Here is an 18,646-nt window from a genome sequence, read left to right as displayed (position 1 = left end):
CATGCTAGAAATCACAAATGTGTGTTTCATTTCTCACTACTCTATCCGGTAACACCAGTGCTGTTCACCTATACATCTGGATTTACTCTGGATTTATATCTGTGGGGAAGAGAACAGAATTTGCACCTACAGGCTTTTGCTATAACACAACTATCAAATTCATTTTGGTAGGGTACAAGGATCTGAGCCTACACCACCACACAGCATCGGGCCCTCAAAGATCCAATATGATCAAATATCAACAGTCAGTAGAATTGAAAGGCATTTTAAACAGAAACATGCAATTAACCATGTATGTTTAAATAGATTTTAGAGATGCTGCAAAGAATGAAAATGCCAGTTTTTGTCGCAGTGCTAGGAACTTGAAAGCTAAATGACTTCAGCAAATGCTCAGAGGAATTTTAATTTGAATCACAAAATCATAGAACTGGAAGGGACCTCAAGAGGTCATCTACTCCAGTCCCCTACACTCATGGCAGGACTAATTATCTAGACCATTCCTGACAGGTGTTTGTCTAACCTGCTCTTAAAAATCTCCAATGATGGAGATTCTACACCAGGGGCGGGCAAACTTTTTGGCCTGAGGGCCACATTGGGTTTCTGAAATTGTATGGAGGATCGGTTAGGGGACGCTGTGCCTCCCCAAACAGTCAGGCATGGCCCAGCCTCCACCCCCTATACAACCCCCCCTGCTTCTTGCCCCCTGATGGCCTCCCTATTCCCTGTCCCCTGACAGCCCCCCCCCGGGACCCCTGCCCCATCCACCCCTCCCTGTCCCCTGACGCCCCATCCAACCCTTCCTCTCATTCCTAACTGCCCCCTGGGCACCCCTGCCCCATCCAGCCACCCCTTCTCCCTGACCGCCCCTGGCACCCCTACCCCTGACTGCCCCCTGCCGCCCCATCCAACCCTCCTCTCCTTCCTGACTGCCCCCCCAGGACCCCTGCCCCTATTCAACCCCCGTTCCCTGCCCTCTGACTGCCCCGACCCCTATCCACACCCCTGATCACCATGCCTAACTCCCCTGCCCTCTATCCAACTCTCCTGCTCCCTGCCCCCTTACCACGCTGCCTGGAGCACCAGTGGCTGGCGGTACTACAGCCGCACCGCCCAGAGCACAAGGACAGTCAGCCATGCTGCCCGGCTGGAGCCAGCCACGCCACCGCGCAGCACAGAGCACCGGGTCAGGCTGTGGCTCTGTTACTGCACTGCCCGGCCCGGCAAGAGCTCGCAGCCCCACCACCCAGAGTATTGCGCCGGCGGCACAGTGAGCTGAGGCTGCAGGGGAGGGGGAACAGCAGGGGAGGGGCCGGGGGCGAGCCTCCCGGGGCAGGAGCTCAGAGGCTGGGCAGGAGGGTCCCATGGGCCGGATGTGGCCCGCAGGCCGTAGTATGCCCACCTCTGGTCTACAACCTCCCTAGGCAATTTATTCCAGTGCTTCACCACCCTGACAGTTGGGAAGTTTTTCCTAATGTCCAACCTAAACTGCCCTTGCTGCAATTTAAGCCCATTGCTTCTTGTCCTATCCTCAGAGGTTAAGAAAAACAATTTTTCTTCCTTCTCCTTATAACAAGCTTTTACATACTTTAAAACTGTTATGTCCCCTCTCAGTCTTCTCTTTTCCAGACTAAACAAACCCAGTTTTTTCACTCTTGCCTCATAGGTCATGTTTTCTAGACCTTTAATCATTTTTGTTACTCTTCTCTGGAATCTCTCCAATTTGTCCACATCCTTCCTGAAATGTAGCGCCCAGAACTGGACACAATACTCCAGTTGAGGCCTAATCAGCATAGAATAAAGCAGAAGAATTACTTCTCATGTCTTGCTTACAACACTCCTGCTAATACATCCCAGAATGATGTTAATTGTTTTTGCAAGTGTTACACTGTTGACTTATATTTAGCTTGTGATTCACTGATCCCCAGATTCCTTTCGCAGTACTCCTTTCTAGGCAGTCATTTCCCATTTTGTATGTGTGCAACTGATTGTTCCTTCCTAAATGGAGTACTTTGCATTTGTCTTTATTGAATTTCATCCTATTTACTTCAGACCATTTCTCCCGATCATTTTGAATGTTAATCCTATCCTCCAAAGCACTTGCAACCCCTCCCAGTTTGGTATCATCTGCAAACTTTATAAGTGTACTCTCTATATCATTATCTAAATCATTGATGAAGATCTTGAACAGAACCGGACCCAGAACAGATCCATGCAGGACCCCCTAGTTATGCCCTTCTAGCCTGACTGAACCACTGATAACTACTCTCTGGGAACAGTTTTCCAACCAATTATGCACCCACCTTATAGAAGCTCCATCAGGTTTGCAGGCAAGCATAGCACTGAAGAAGACTTTTAATTAGTTATTGCTTTTGAAAGCAACTATGGAGCAGTTGAAAATGACCAAAGACAAAGCTAGATACAGGAAATTTTGGGCATGTTCCTGAAAGATGCAAATCATTTTCCACTGATTTCAATGGGAGCTGAAATTACTCAGCAGGTCTCAGGATCATGACTTTACCAGTAGCATGTGTTTATGCACAGAAGAGGTGCCTAGAATTCTAATGTGACCTTGGGACAGCAAGTTGGAGGGGTCATGCTGCCAAAATGGTCACAACAGCATGTGCAGTACCAAAAAACAATAAACTCCAAAAAAAAAAAAAAAAAAAAATCACAATTCAGATCTATGTGTGTGTGGGCATGCACATATGTGTGGGGGGGAAAGCAGCAGTTGTTGCTTAGGGTTTAAAAACTGAAGATTCATAGCTGCAGCAACATATTTGCACAAAATATCCATCTGCCCCACTGCTCTACATTTTGAAGATGTCTGCAAAACTCAGAAATTAAATACATGAACTAGGAAAATAGGTTGGCTTGATGTTATCACTGCTGCTTCATGTGCTGTAATTAGATTTCCTTACCATTTTCTTTCACCCCATTAATCAGGATAGTTTCATGGTCTTCTGAGGCACAATCCTTATCTTGTTGGTCATCCATCAATTTAACCTCTTATTGTTCATTCCATGCCCCGCTGCATCTGGCCAACCTGTACATTTCCAAAAACATAATTACAGTCATTAAAATTCCTGAAATAAGCTCACAGAACTGTGAATAAAAGAAAAAAGCATTACACACACCTACTAACCCGGTTTAGGAGGACAAACACTATTTATTATAACAAAGTAGCTATCATATTTTCACTCTTCTACTCCAAAAGCTCCCCCAGTCCAATGTATTTCAATGGAGTTAAAAAGAGATGTCTCCATTTTCTTCCCAAAAGAATAACAAGCATCAGTAACACCATGTCTTTGCATTTGTTGAGGAATTTTTCACTACAATCAAGAATTTTACTTCAGTGCAAATCCAAATTTCAGTGGCTCCCCAGAGAGGATGACTTGGTTAAAATGAGACTCCCAGCTTATGGACCCCGACATCATTCCCAGCACCTGTGCTGTGGCTGCCAAAATGTTTCATTCAGTGGGCCAGGGAGCCCAGTAAAAGATCTATTGACATATTTTAATCAAAGAGGCTCCCCATATTTTTAGTAAAATTTCCCAGTCATAAACTATGCGTCATTTGGAGTATTTGCATGCAACTTTAGGAAGATTAACTTTTAAGTATGACAGATGCTCTACATTTTTCAGTTACAGGCTGCTTAATAATGTCGCCTGCCTGTTAAACATGCATTCAGGAGATACACAGTCTAAAGTAGTAAGTGGGCCAGCTTGACTTCTTTGGAATGGGCCGCTTGCTGTGTGAGGAATCTTTGGTGGGAGGAGTACTGCAGTTTGGTAAGGAGCTTAAACACACCATGCACTGACATTAAACAAATCCATTCTGTCCATCTCTTGTGGTTTTCCGGGTGGAAGAAATGTGCAATGATCATTCATTTCAAATAACCACAGATTAGGGTTGCCAACTTTCTAATTGCACAAAACCGAACACCCCTGCCCCACCCCTTTCCTGAGTCCACACCCTTTCCTGAGGTTCCACCTCCTGCCCTACCCCTTCCCTGAAGCCCCGCCACCACTCACTACATTCCCCCTCCCTCAGTGGCTTGCTCTCCCGCATCCTCACTTTCACTGGGCTGGGGGAGGGGTTTGGGGTGCAGGAGGGGGCTCTGGGTTTGGGGCAGGGGCTCAGGGATGGGGTTGGGGTGCGGACTTACCTCGGGTGGCTCCCAATCAGCGGCGCAGCAAGGCTAAGGCAGGCTCCCTGCCTGTCCTGGCTCTGCACAGTGATCCGGAAGCAGCCAGCAGGTCTGGCTCCTAGGTGGAGGTGCGCAAGTGGCTCTGCCCGCGGCTCTCACTCGCAGGCACCACTCCCACAGCTCCCATTGGCCATGGTTCCCAGCCAGTGGGAGTGCCGAGCTAGTGCTCGGGGTGGGGGCAGCGTGCAGAGCCCTGTGACCCCCCCCTGCCTAGGAGCCAGACCTGCTGGCCGCTTCCGGGGCGCAGCGCGGTGCCAGGACAGGTAGGGACTAGCCTTCCTTAGGCCCACAGCACCACCGACTGGACTTTTAACTGGACTGGAGCTGCCAGGATCCCTTTTCAACTGGGCGTTGCAGTCCAAAACCTGACACCAGGCAACCTACCACAGGTGAGTATAGTTGGATGACTGCACATTCAGCTATCCACACACATATTTGAACTGCTTGCTTGCTCATTTCAAAGCACCACGAATATGTATGTGCGTGTGGATGATCTCACATTCTGATCAGGTATTTGGAATGCTGCACACTGTAATAAATACCCCTATTTATTTGAATCTGCCATCATCTCTGGTGTGTAGTGGTGATTCTCTAACTTGCACAGAGGCCAGTCAGCACAGGATGGAGAAGCTGAAGCCAGCTCCCTGACAGCTAACCTCCACCCCTATCTAAGTACATTTGTCATTCACACTGCACACCACATTTCTCCAGAAAGAAAACACCGATCCAGACACAGAGCACTGGCAAGCTTGGACAGCATGATTCCAGGCCTTTTTTAAAAAGGCCCCACTACCCCCACTGGGATTTAATTTAGGTGAATACATGAACGACCATAACTGGGAACGTTTCCCCACACATTTGTTTCCTGCAGTTTTATTCTATATCTTCCCATTGGCCCTACTAATGAGCTGTATGTAAGCTGCAGGCCATTGAATTGAGGAGTAAGATAACAATGCAACATCTGACACTGATTCTCCTATTTAAACTTTCCATCAGTTGTTCTCCAAATCAGATCATCAAAAAAATTCAAAATGTGCTTTTTTTCTGTTTTGTAAACCAAGGGGATGCTCAACAAGGCTTATGCAGACTGGTATTCCTGTAGTAGAGGTAGCTCTCTCCAAAGACAGAATGTGGACAGACATGAAAGCAATATTCCCGAGGTCAAGTTCTGTTGGACAGGCTCAGTGTTACTGTCTCACAAAGAAGGTTCTCTAAATAGTATTAATCTCTCACAGCCTCTCTCTGTCCTATAGGCAATAATGATATTGCCATGTATATAGAATCTTATTGTGTAGAAAAATCCTTTGATCAGTTTCCTTCAAGGAAGCACTTGTTCCTTTTCCTATAAACTTAACAGAAAGCATGGCTAAAATCTACATTTACTTATTTTGCAGGGGCTGAAATCAAACCTAGGGCAGAGGAAGGAACATCCCCAAGTTATAAGATTAAAATATCTGGACTACTTTCTACATTTGTCACCTACCAGGTAATCTGAAGGCCTAAAGTGCTAGCTGTGTTATCAGTTACTATACATGTGGAGCCTGATTTTGCTCCCACTAGTATTAGTTTTACACTGATAAACTCCATTGACTTCAACTGAAATGCTACTGAGTTACGCGTGAGAGCAGAATTTGTCCACTTGCTTAATTTCTCGTGAAGGTGTCACAGTGTATTTTGCTTCTCCTCTACTAGACTCAATGAGGCACTTGAGTATCCTTGACAGATATACACATGGAGAGGACCTTCTCGGACTGGGAGGGTCAGCCACTTCTTTGCTCCAAGGCTCCAGTGTCCCAGTAGGGGAAATGGGCAGGCTAGTGGCAGGAGCAGGCATGCCAGGGTGAGGCAAAGGAAGCACCTCTTTCCCAGCCAGCTCTTGGTCCCACAGTGATTCACCAGAAACATATCAGATCACCTGGGATTGTGTGATCTTGTCTGTGGAAACCCCAGTTCTGCTCGGAGTCCTTGGCTGATGATTGGGCAGGAGGCTGCCCAGTGCTAGAGCTGGTTCAGGGGCAAAGGGCCTCTGCACAGATGGCCCTGATCTCTTGTAGATCTTTGGGGATTCTCCAGGTTCACTGCAGGGCCCTGTGGCCTGTTCCACAAAGGGCAAAACCTGCTCCCTCAAATGACTGACTGGGAACAAATAATGCAATGGGATATTTGGAGAGATTTCCCCCTCCTCCCGCCGAGGCCCCTCCAGCAGGTTTTACAATGGGAGGAGGGGTGATCTGGCTCACAGTATTTTCAGGCACAGCAGTGCTGGTCTCGGGGATGTCTTGCAAGTGCGTACAGTGGATGAAGATAAAGAAAACCAACAGCCATGTCATCTAGCGTCTGGCTGCTGATATATATGTCCACAGCTCGATGCGGATCTCCTGACTCAACCTTCCCACGTGCCAGCATTATCTTCTGAGGCCAAATACATCTCCAAGCATGGAAAAATCCATCCTGGAAAATAAATATTCTACTGTGGGTATGAACTGCCTGGAAAATGGAAACTGATCTATAGCTATCAAGTCAGCTTTATAAATAGAGATAAGATACACATACCTATACACACACAGAGGCCAATATTAGGTAGGTAGATGATGGGGTGGTGATAGCTCCATAGTTAAGGCTGCAACAGGGTTTTAGTTTAAAGCTGAATATACGGAGGGTCAGTAGCCCTCAGATGAGACCCAGCAAAGCAATTCCAATATTCAAATACCTATTGAAGTGTCCATTGCTTGTGTTTGTTGTGGATAGGGAATTGAGGGAAATCTTTTTTACGGAGAGGAGGAGAAAAAAACACCACCATGGGAGATCCGATTTTCTGCAACAGAGCTGTAAATAAGTGCAAGTGTTGGAGAGAGGTTTGTATGTGCAGTTAGGTCTTAGAGAAAAGCTCCAGAGAAATTAATTACATGTCAAAGCCTCTGACGCCTCTGACAGGACTTAGAAGAATTAGGATACTTTTGAATGAAAACATATACTTTAAAAAACACACCAAGTAAATGTCTCCAAGATATTTATGCACTGTAAAGTAACAGAGCAAGAGAGCCCAGGTTTCCCCACAGTAAAAACAGACACAGCACACTCTGTGTTCTCATTAATAACAAAGTCTTCCCTCTTCTTGGAGGGCTGTATTCATTAGGCCTTTCACAGAATAAAAAAACATGAATTGCAAAGCCCTCTCTAGCTAGGGCTCTAGGGCAGGTGCTTCTTCCGCAGGCATCAAACTGTAGCAAGTGAAAAAAGAAACAAAGCAGTCCAAAATATAGATACATTTCCTTCCCAGCTATGAGGGCTGGAGTCCTTCTCGTAGACTTTCTGTCCTCCCATTTCCCTTACTAAGCAAAATCAGCGTATTGTATACCTCCTGCTAGGTTAGCTGAAACGTAGCAAGGGCCACCTGCCAAGCAAATCCAACTTCAAACCCCTTTGCTGGATCTGGAGATGTTCCTGTGGAAGATACAAGATACTGAATTCTCTTCAGAGAGCATCTTGGGGCAATCAGCTACCAACCCTGAACTCCGAAGTACCCTTGTACTCAAAGCACCAGTATACCCAGTCCCAGACACAGAAACTGAAGGACCTTATTTTCCTTCTAATTTCTAAGGCTGTCATAATCATCCTTCAACTAGTTCAAGTATTCTACTTGATCCTTGATATTTATAATAAATTGATATCTTGTGTGTGACTATATTTAATATTTTCATTTGCCAATAGACAGGGGATCTCAGTCTGTCATTTGTTCCATTCCAGGGTACCTTAAAATGCCTAGTATAAAAGAATCCACTCCTAATAGAGGTGGAAGAAATAAAAATGGATGCCCTGGAACTGGAAGTACTTCTTCTGCTTGCTTTATTTTACCAATGGTGTTGGCTTTATTTATAATAGAGGTGCCCACATTTTCCCCAGCAACTTGCCAGGAACCAGAGGACCCAATAAAATCGAACAGATTGCACCCACCCTCATCTTTAATAAGATGATCCAGACTGCAGAAAATACAGGTTGCAACATCCAATTTAGCCAGCCATTCAGATCAGGATGAACATAGTGTACTAGGAACAGTAATCTCTGTAGCCAGTATATCTGTGTTAAAGCTTCGTCCAGCCATAGGCTGCATGGTAGAGCACCATAAGCCACCTTTTGGCTACCTGATGCACAACTTTGAGTTGCAGTGATTCTGGAGCATGAAGACAACCTTATAAAGCAGGAGAGCTGTTTGTGTGTAAAGTTGCTATAATTGTGATTCATGATTTGATATAATTTTCGTTACATGATCATGTAGCGTTTCTCAAATAATACAATATCCTACTTGTTCCCTATAATCTTAGGCACACAGGGAGCATCTTGCAGCAGTGTGCATGCCAGACAAACAGAATCCACAAGAATCTTGTATAGGAAATGCATACACTATTCATCAGATTATGCATACTTTCAACACAGAGAAATAGTTTCAATTTAGACGACGTAGTTGGGCCAACAGAATTTACAGGTAAGGTAGCTTCACAGTCTTATCCCCTGAACTAAATTTGAAGAAGGCTATGCAGCTGACTGAAAATTCCTTTTCAATCAGGTATGTAAGGTAAATTCATGGATGCTAACAAAATGATTAAAATCCATACCTTAGAGCAGGGGTGGCCAACCTGAGTCTGAGAAGGAACCAGAATTTACCAATGTGCATTGCCAAAGAGCCACAGTAACACGTCAGCAGCCCCCCATCAGTTCCCCCTGCCCCCAGTGTCTCCCACCCGCCAGCAGCACCGCTGATCAGCACCTAACCCTCCATCCCTGCACCTCCCGCCCGCCGTGATCAGCTGTTTTGTGGTGTGCAGGAGGCTCGGGGGGGGGGGGGGGGGGAGGGGAGGAGGAGGAGCAAGGGCACAGCAGACTCAGGGGAAGGGATGGGGGCTTTGGGGGAAGGAGTGGAGTGGAGCGGGGCCAGGGCCTGGGGCAGAGCCAGGGGTTGAGCAGTGAGCACCCTGTAGCACATTGGAAAGTTGACACCTGTAGCTCCAGCACCGGAGTTGGTGCCTATGCAAGGAGCCGCATATTAACCTCTGAAGAGCCACATGTGGCCACCCCTGCCTTAGAGAGAAGAGAATTTATCATATCTTATAAAAACTAAGTCAATAAAGATCAGATGCCCCACACATTTTTATGTAATGATGCAGAAAAATGTTGCTTTATTTGAGGAAATAGTATGCTTTTAAAGTCTGTTTTTTAAGGCAAAATACTGGGTTAGGGCAGATTGTAGCCTGTAAGATATCAGTCTAGCTCGCCATCTGTATCCAGGTAACAATGTGGAATGCAAATATTTAAGGGGGAGGGAGGAGAGAATCTGGACAGCTGCCCCAACTGCCTGGGAAGCAATGTTTAGTTAAGTCTCGGATATCACTGAAAGAAGATGTGGAGATGTCACCCTGTGGCTGAAACATTTTTCTGCATGTTAAATATTCACCCCTGGGTCTCAAATGTGGAATCCTAATGCTCTGGTACTGCTCTAGCTTTAGACAATGTGAGATTCCTTTCTGTGACTCTGAGTGCCTCCTCATCAGCCTTCTTTTATTCATAATCATAGGAATATTGGTCATATCCACTGCTGAATCCCCAAATGATAATGCTACGATCTGAGAATCTCAAAAAGTGTCCCCTGCATTAATGAACTGAGCCATAAAACAACCTTGTGGAGCCGGAAAACAGTATTATCCCCATTTTACAGATGGGGAAACTGAGGCACAAAACAGTGACATGACTTGCTCAAGAAAACGCAGCAGATCTGGGAGTAGGACCCAGAAGACCACTAGATCACATTGATTTCCAGACCACCTTTTCTAGTCTCACCGAATGGCTAATTTCCAGTATCACTATGTATGCTACAGTGTGTGTGAAAGTATATACATTTATATGTCCATCCTAACCATCTGCATCCCAGCCAGTCAAAAAACATCATCTCTTCACAGCAAGAGAACTAGTGACATCATGGCTATGTTTTCTGTGAGCAGTGCCCTTTTCTGGGGTCTAGACTCCTTCGATTTAGGTAACAAAAGAGATGTCTGATGCACTAAACTCATTATCTTTCATGAGCCACAGGTACACAGTTTACTGCTAAGCTCTGAGCCTGAGACAGCTATTAGTTGTCTAAAATGCATGCCTGGCTAGCACAGCACCTTCCTTTTTGTGTTGGTGGTGAGTAGGCGGTCCTTAATGATCTGGCAAACATCCTTAGCATAGTCCCCTTGTAATTGTATCATCAGTACCTTGCGTGGATTCACACACACAGCTCGTTCACACTGACACTTTGCTGGTCCTATAACCATTTTCTTCCCCACTGACGGTCATTCAGCATCAATTATTTTTTTGTTTGATTAAACTTTTTCAAACGAAGAGGAAGTCAGTAAATTTCACCACTCTCCCTATATAAAGCAACAAGCGGGGGGTAGGGTGGGAGGGAGATCATAAACAAAGGCATTTATCAGCTTTTGCTGGAGGTGTTCGTCTTTGCATATTGAGTAGCAGTGCTGTAATTGTTTCATTAGAAGGACTCCGGTTCGGCCTGCAGCACTAACAGTGTTTAGAGTACAGAGGAAAAAATACTACAGGCAACACCACAGCAAAGATCAATTGATAACTGCGCCGTGCCCGACATTAGTTAATACATCGCAGCTTTATTCACTTAAGGCAGCCAAAGAATCATCCCTCAGTAAAAATAAAAATCTGGATCCATGCACACAGTATTGGTGCAGAGCAAGAAATGATGGAATAGAAAGATGAAGGATGTACTGTATATGCCTTACATCGCCACTGCTACACTTGCAAGTCATTTCCCACTTCTAAGGCCTGGTCCACACTAACCCCCCACTTCGGACTAAGGTACGCAAATTCAGCTACGTTAATAACGTAGGTGAATTCCAAGTACCTTAGTCCGAACTTACCGCGGGTCCAGACACTGCAGGCAGACTCCCCCGTCGATGCCGCGTACTCCTCTCGCTGAGCTGGAGTACCGGCGTCGACGGCAAGCACTTCCGGGATCGTTTTATCGTATCTAGACAAGACGCGATAAATCGATCCCAGAAGATCAATCGCTTACATCCGGACCAGGAAGTAAGTATAGACGTACCCTTAGTATTTGACTTTACTCAAAGCAAGCTTTTGCATGTTGGCTGAAAACTAACTAATTTGTCTCTGCCGAGCTTTCTCTAAGGCTGGCAGAGAAGTAATCTCAAGGAGACTTTGCATTGGGTTTATAACAGTATTCTAGGTAAGTCAGCAGCACTGATGCAAACACAGGGATTGTAAATATATAAATAAATTTAAAAACAAAGTGAAAGATGCTTTTAAAAATGGTTTTAATCCCCTCTTACTGCTGGAGGAAGTTCTGAGCCCCAGCTCACAAAGAATTCTGTAGAGATAGCATCAGACACAAACTGAAAGCAACCTAGTAAATGTTAAACTAATTGTGAATTCAAGGTTACATGCTGGTTCCCCTGGAAAAACAAAATAAGATCTTGGTTAACTCATCATCTGCAATAAAACTGAATCTGCTAGAATAGCTTGTAGATTCTGACAAGGCAGACTAAACATTTGCAAGGAAAATATGCCTGTGCTTCAAAGACAGAGTAATCATGACACACAGACCAATAAGGCTGATTCTACCTGGTGACTGAGCATTAATAATCCTCCAACAAAGAGCACACTGGAACCACAGTCAAATTACTGCTTCCCTCATCCCCCTCTTCCCAAACTTGTATTGCTCTGTATAAACGGGCATTATGGAAGAAGAAATGTGACTCCTAGATGAAGGCTCTATATGGGAGGGTAGCCAGGATAACTCCATGTGTCCAGGGACTCAGACAACTGCTACTAATATGCAGCAAACATTTTATAACAGCAGTACACGACACTACCTAACAGTTCATTTCCAACGCACCGCACCAACCTTAACTAATTTATCCTCACAATAGTTTAATATGTAGATCAGGCCATTATGTAAACAGAATTTTATCACAGGAACATCTTTGTGGGACCCTTTGTTAAATTAATGGGAGGTTGGCTGCATGACACTAGTTTCAAGACGAGGAAACCTTTGATGGATGGAGTAAAACATTAGGGGCCTCAATCATCCTGTACTTTTGTTGTCATTTACAAATGTGCCACCAAATGAGAATTCTCCATTCAGTCAGGTAACAAGGTGTTAGGGTTTCCTTCGTACTTTGAACTCTGGGGTACAGATGTGGGGATCCGCATGAAAGACCCCCTAAGCTTATTTTTACCAGCTTAGGTTAAAAACTTTTCGAAGGCACAATTTTTTTTTTGTCCTTTGATGAGTACTGCTGCCACCATCAAGTGATTTAGACAAAGATTTAGGAAAAGAACCACTTGGAGTTCCTTTTCCCCCCAAAATATCCCCCCCAAGTCCCCTCACCCCCTTTCCTGGGGAGGCTTGAGAGTAACCAAGGTGAGCACAGACCAGACCCTTGGGTTTTTATTGGTTCTTTTGGTTAGGTGCCAACTAGGTTATTTGCGCTTCTTAACCCTTTACAGGTAAAGGAGGGATTTTATGCTACCCGTAAGCTATATGTTTATGACACAAGGTAACTCTGGATGTTGTAATGTGACAGCACAAGGTGCAAGGTAGGGATGAATCAGGCTTTTAGCCTCTAGTCTCATGATGAAAACTCACCTGAGAAGTGGCTGTGTGGTGCAGCTGTATCGTGGTGCATTACTGAGTAGCTCATAGATCGAGAAATCACCACTAATGCAAATGGCCAAATCTGGACCAAAAAAAAATCCAGCTTCTAAACTCTAACTAGATGTTTTTATATGGCTCATGCACATATTTAAGACCTAACAAAAGAATATGAGCTTCCATTGCAGTGGCCAAAAGGGTGATCATTGGATACATAAATGGGAATCTCAAGTAAGAGTAGAGAGATTATTTTAACTCTGCACTTGGCCCTGAGGAGAGTGCTGCTGGAATACTGTGTCCAGTTCTGGTGTCCACAAATTCAAGAAGGATGTTGATAAACTGTAGGAGGGCTTAGAGAAGAGCCACGAGAAGCCCTAAAGTCTACACTTAAAATTTAGGTCAACATAGGTATGATGCTGACAGGTGTGAAAAATCCACATCCCTGAGTGCTGTAGCTATGCTACCTAACCCCTGGGGCAGACACAGCTAGGTCATTGGAAGAATGCTTCCATCAATCTATCTACTATCACTTGGGGAAGTGGTATTCCTACAGTGAAGGGAAGAAAAGTCGATGTAGGCCTACAGAGTTACGTCACCATACCTATGCTGTTATAGTCCCTGTTAGGATAGTCATGGCCCAAGAAGCTCCCCTTAAATATCTACTGCTGCTGCTGGGAAAAGAGAGGTGTGAGAGAAACTACCTCTGGTACCATGGCAGCCGAAAGAGGACCCTACCAGCAAAAAGTCTGTGAAGAAGCAGGGATAGAAAGCTCACAACGCTGTATTTTTAATTAAGCTTTCCCACCAGGTGAGTTTTTGAAAGCTCTTTCAGAGGCAGCATTCACCCAGTCACTCACCCAGAATCAAGGCACTTCAAGGGATTTAACAAAATCCATACAATACCTCGATCTTTTCATACTGCCTTTTAAGCTTACCTTTTTATTCACCTATCCTCAATTAAAAGGCCTGTGAGGCAGAGGCCTTGAGGATATTATGGCAGCCGTTGCAGGTTACACAAAAAACTGTACAAACAACTCAAGTCCTCATTCAGATTTTTAGAACTGTTTTTTTGGATGGTAGCAGCCGATTATGTGGGGCTTTCATCTATTTTGAGCTCAAATTGATTGGCAATTTTGAAGAATGTGTTGCAAATTGCTATGCTAATCATGGTAAATCAAGCCATGTAACTATATTAAAATAACATTAGCACTGAGACAGAAACTGAGAAAACCAAGGAAATGCTGAGTTAAGGTTTCTTGCTCTGGAATCTTCATCTTGCCCACTTGTGCCTTGATATTTTCTGCCATTATGTGTTGTGAGATTCTAGAAGGCTGCTCATCCATTCGTCATTATAATGCTTAGGAACATAAAGAATGTCTTACATTTTCAAAGCAGTGGGGGAATATTTTCAGAAAAGTGAGTTTTTGTGACACCCACGATTTTGCACCCACACTTGAATAGCGGGCACCAATCTTGGTACTTTTGCTTCAACCTACCTAATCACAGGCACAAATTAGAGAGTCAGGGGTGCAGGTCTGTGGCCACCATATATTTAAAATGAAGATGTAAAATGCACCCAGAAAAGATCTTTTGCCTGGCCATAAAAGTCGATGTATACCCCATACGGTAAACCCATAGCTGGAGAGTCTGGGGAAGGAAAAGTATTCGAGGTTCCCTTCACACTGAGTTTCCTCAAATTCTTGTGTTGGGGGTATACAGGGTTGCAACTTGCCAAAGAAGCTGGGGATCTGCCAGAGGAATATTGCAATCTGCATGGAGGCCCTGTACGTCTGCATCCCCTCTCCTGCAACTTGGCAGTGTGCTCCAAATGCTGCCAGAAAACCGCAAAGAGGTGGCCTCCTCTACAAACTCCCCTTTAAGGAGGCTTCCCCAGCATGGAGGGACTCCAGATAAATAGCGGTACAGCCTCAGAGTACGTTACCTTTTGCAGATTCCCAATGGTTTGTAGGGAGAGGTGTGGATCTGCCCTGCCCTCCTACATGCATTCCAAACCCCACAGAGAGTACTCTGCAGGGCCCCAGAAAGAAGTGGAATGTGCTATGGAGATAGCTGGCCTCTGCCCTTTCTGATGGGCCAAAGGAGATCAGAGTGTCCCTTCCTCATGCAGCACTCGGGAACAAACTGGGCTCTAACTAATTAATCTCCATAAAACACCTTTTTGAGGGATGTTATCTCCATTTTGCTGGGGAGGATACTGAGGCACAGAGTTGCCAAGAATCACAATACTTCTATGACATGGTTTGGGACAAGGCTACTCTTCTGAACCTGTTTACTGGCATCAAAGAAATATTGGCTACAATGGATCAAATCTTAGGTCAAACACTACATGTTTGCTGGTATAGCTTAATTTGGTATAATTTAAAACTAACCCAAAACTAAGGTCACTTTAATTCTGAATCAGATTGTCCCCACAGGGGTTTAATGCACTCTAACTAGTCTACTTTTAATTCACACCTTTAGTTAATTTGGATTAACTGTCCTGTGTTTCCCTGTGTAGCCAAGCCCTTGTACACTAGCATACAGTACTGAATACAAGTGTCACACATGTAGGGTGACCAGACATCTCGATATTATTGGGACAGTCCCGATTTTAGGGGACTTGTCCCGCGTTCGACCTTACAGGAGCGCCGCGTGCTGCAGGGGCGGGGCTTGCAGGCGCCTGGAGTGAGCAGAGAGCCCTCCACACCCCCCACCCGACCCGCAACCCTAGGAGCCATGGGGACCAGCCTGCCGGATGCTTCCCCGGTCAGGAGCCACCTCAGGTGAGCACTGCCGGGACTCCCCACCTCGCCCCTGGCAGGTCCCTCTGGCTCTTAGGGTAGGGGGGCTCTGCGTGCTGCGGTGCCTGCAAGCCCTGCTCTGCGGCTCTAGCAGCTCCCATTGGCGCCTTTTCCGGCCAATGGGAGCCACGGAGCTCGCGCTTGTGGTGGGCGCAGCATGTGGAGAGTCTGGAGACTCCCCTTGCTGCTCTCACCCTAGGAGCCAGAGACCTCCCAGCAGGGCTGGTGAGTGCGGCCAGGGAAGGGGGCAGGGTGTGGTGGAGTGAGTGTCTGGGAGGTGTGTTTGGCATGCTGGGCTGTGAGGGTGCAGGGGGCCCTGGGCAGTGGGGGAGGTATGCGTGTTTTGGGGTGCTAGACAGTGGATGCCTGTTGGGGGGTGCTGGGCAGTGGGGAAAATCTGTGTGTGTCAGGGCACTAGGCAGTGCGGGTCTGTGTGGGGCATTGCGTAGTCGTGGTGGTGCAGCTGTGGGGAAGGGCACTGGGAGGGAGGGGAAATCTGTGAATATTGGGAAACTGGTGAGTGGGGTTCTGTGTGGGGTGCTGGGTGGCTGTAGGCAGGGGGGCGCTGGGCAGGGTGTGTGCGCACAGCACTGTGCCTTTGTGGTGGAATGGCTGTAAGGGGGCTCTGGGCATAGTGGATCCAGGGGAGCTGTGTGGTGCAGCATGGGCCCACCCCCAACAGGAAGGGACACGCTGATACCACAGGGCCAGGTGGACCAGTGTGCCTCTGGCTCCGGTCGGGGCTGTGCACTGTGTCTGTCTGTCTCCCCTCCTCTCCCCCCCGCTCACCCAATGTGTCCTGATATTTCACTCTTGCGATCTGGTCACCCTACACACATGGTGCATCTCCAAAGAATAACTCCAGTATGTTGACAGGCTCTCTTCCTTTTCCTTTCAGCAAACAGTATTTCCTCTCGATGGTGACTGGATCATTGGGCTCAAGTGGCTCAGTGGCATTAGGTCACTGCTAGTACTGTGCTATCAGAGTATATTTCTGTTCTACACAGCTGTTGCTCCCTATTGCATTGATATGCTAATATTCCATTACTATGTCCCCCTTATGTATTCTTTGTGTAGCTTGGGGGGGAAATGACCTCCTTATTCTCACTCTTAAGATATGATTGGGTATGAGAGGTGAAGTACTGCTGAATTTATGCTAGGATTTAAAGGGTTGCTGTCAACTTGTAACTCTCAAAGTATTTCAGTTTTTTTACCTCTGTTAACAATCTAACAATACTACAGAAGTGAAAGATTTTTAAGTATCTAATTTCAGTATTATTAGCTCTCTTGATTTTATCGTAAGTTTCATATTTCGTGTTGCATTTAAAGCCCCAACTCCTGGAGTCAAGCAGTTACATGAGAATCACATCTTTCCTTTAAAACAAAAAGTACATTTCTAGCCCTTGTGGCTGCAGAGAAAAGCACGAACACATGACCCAAGTATAATCTTAAAGGCTCAAAAAAAACAGAAGGCAAATAATAAGCACCCAAAATGTACTTTTAAAAAAATTATGATTAAATTTCATGATTTTTGAATGATCTGGCAGTTGACAATAGTATTATTTACTTTTAAACATTTATCCAGTGTATTTACTTTTTACATTTCACTCAGTTCAGTGAAACTCAGCCTGTCAGTTTCACTTTCTAGTCTCATGCCTTAGCACGCTGTCATTATGTTTGGGGATCTAAAACTGCAGGACAATATATTTAATTCATCCTGTTTTTATTGACAGTCAAAATAAATAAATAAAATGTTTTGATAATGTTTCAAATTAGATTTTGTACATTTAAAAAAAAATACCATCTCCATTTTGCACAAAAGGACTAAATCTCTTCTCTGCCTGTGTATTTTTTCATACTACAACTAATACATAATAATTATCATTATTTTTTAAAAAATGGTTTACTGAAGCTTATTTAAAGAAATACATTCCTGAAAATTTTCAAGTTTTTAACATTTAGAAGCTTTCTATTCAAACCAAAAATAAAATAAAATCTAGAACAGATTAAAAATCTACCCTTTAAAAAAATTCAACTCTAAAATAGCTCAATGGATTGAAACCATTTTTGTATGATTTTTTTTAAAAATTGCATCTGGGCTGACAGCTTGAACACGGAGTTGCAGTCCAATGAAATAGAAATGCCAACTCAATCTTAACCGTAGTGTTGCTACCAGTTGCTATAATGATCTTAATCAAAGAGTATTGTGATAAAAAAGAACTCTGGTTTGACTGCCTTTGGCACGTCCTAGTTATCACAGTGTCCAAATTTCACATTATGCATTCAGAGAAGTAAAACTCCTTCCCAGAAAATTCCATATTGAATTTTTCTTTTTAGTCAAACATAAGCATATAGCACTTCTACCTTTCTTAAAATCTTTGTGATCACTCAAAATGTTCAGAAAAGTAAATGAATAGTAGAAACCATAGTCAATCCATGCTAAATTCCAGAGGAAATGCTTTGAGCAATGACAACTTTATGTTCATTGTGCTGAAAATAAAGTTCCATTTTATCCCCTTATTCTGAAAGGACAACTGGAGAAAAGACAAAAATATGTTGAATTTGATTACACTACATATATGCAGCAGATACTCCAACTACTTGGTGAGTTTACAGCGTATGTATGTATGTAAGTCTAACTTGCGAACACATGGGGGAAAACAGTACAACAACCCTAGATAAACAGGTCAAAGAGCAAAATGAAAACGAAGAACATCTCGAAGACATTGAAGAAACTGAAGTGCCAGTAGTCTGGGTCCATATTTTAAAGAACAACATTGTTAGCAAAGAAGCTGAAGAGATGATCTGAGGCCCACGGTCAACCTTGGACAGATAACACCAGAGGTTAGAGAGAGACTTTTCTCCTCAAAGGACCTGATCAAGGCAGTTAATAATAAACTTAAGTCTGAATTTATTCATATTTTGTAAACTTGAACAGTGAGCCAGCATCTTTTCCCAGGC

At 44.7% G+C, this 18,646-nt stretch overlaps 1 protein-coding gene across 3 annotated transcripts in view; it reads right to left on the bottom strand.

Annotated features, from left to right (window-relative positions):
- Positions 1 to 18,646, bottom strand: part of NEXMIF (neurite extension and migration factor) — a 246,959-nt gene that overhangs the window by 17,188 nt on the left and 211,125 nt on the right. For 2 of the 3 annotated variants that reach the window (XM_054040456.1, XM_054040457.1), the window contains exon 3: positions 2,919 to 3,043. In XM_054040456.1, the coding sequence (XP_053896431.1) occupies positions 2,919 to 2,994 (76 nt within the window). In that variant the 5' untranslated portion in view covers positions 2,995 to 3,043. Of the gene's footprint in view, positions 1 to 2,918; positions 3,044 to 6,122; positions 6,170 to 18,646 lie in introns of those variants that run through there. The other variant, XM_054040458.1, reaches the window with a different exon arrangement.

The sequence above is a fragment of the Malaclemys terrapin genome, chromosome 9 (genome assembly GCF_027887155.1).
Source record: "Malaclemys terrapin pileata isolate rMalTer1 chromosome 9, rMalTer1.hap1, whole genome shotgun sequence".
Lineage (NCBI taxonomy): Eukaryota > Metazoa > Chordata > Testudines > Emydidae > Malaclemys > Malaclemys terrapin.
This window is presented reverse-complemented; position numbering and strand designations above follow the sequence as displayed.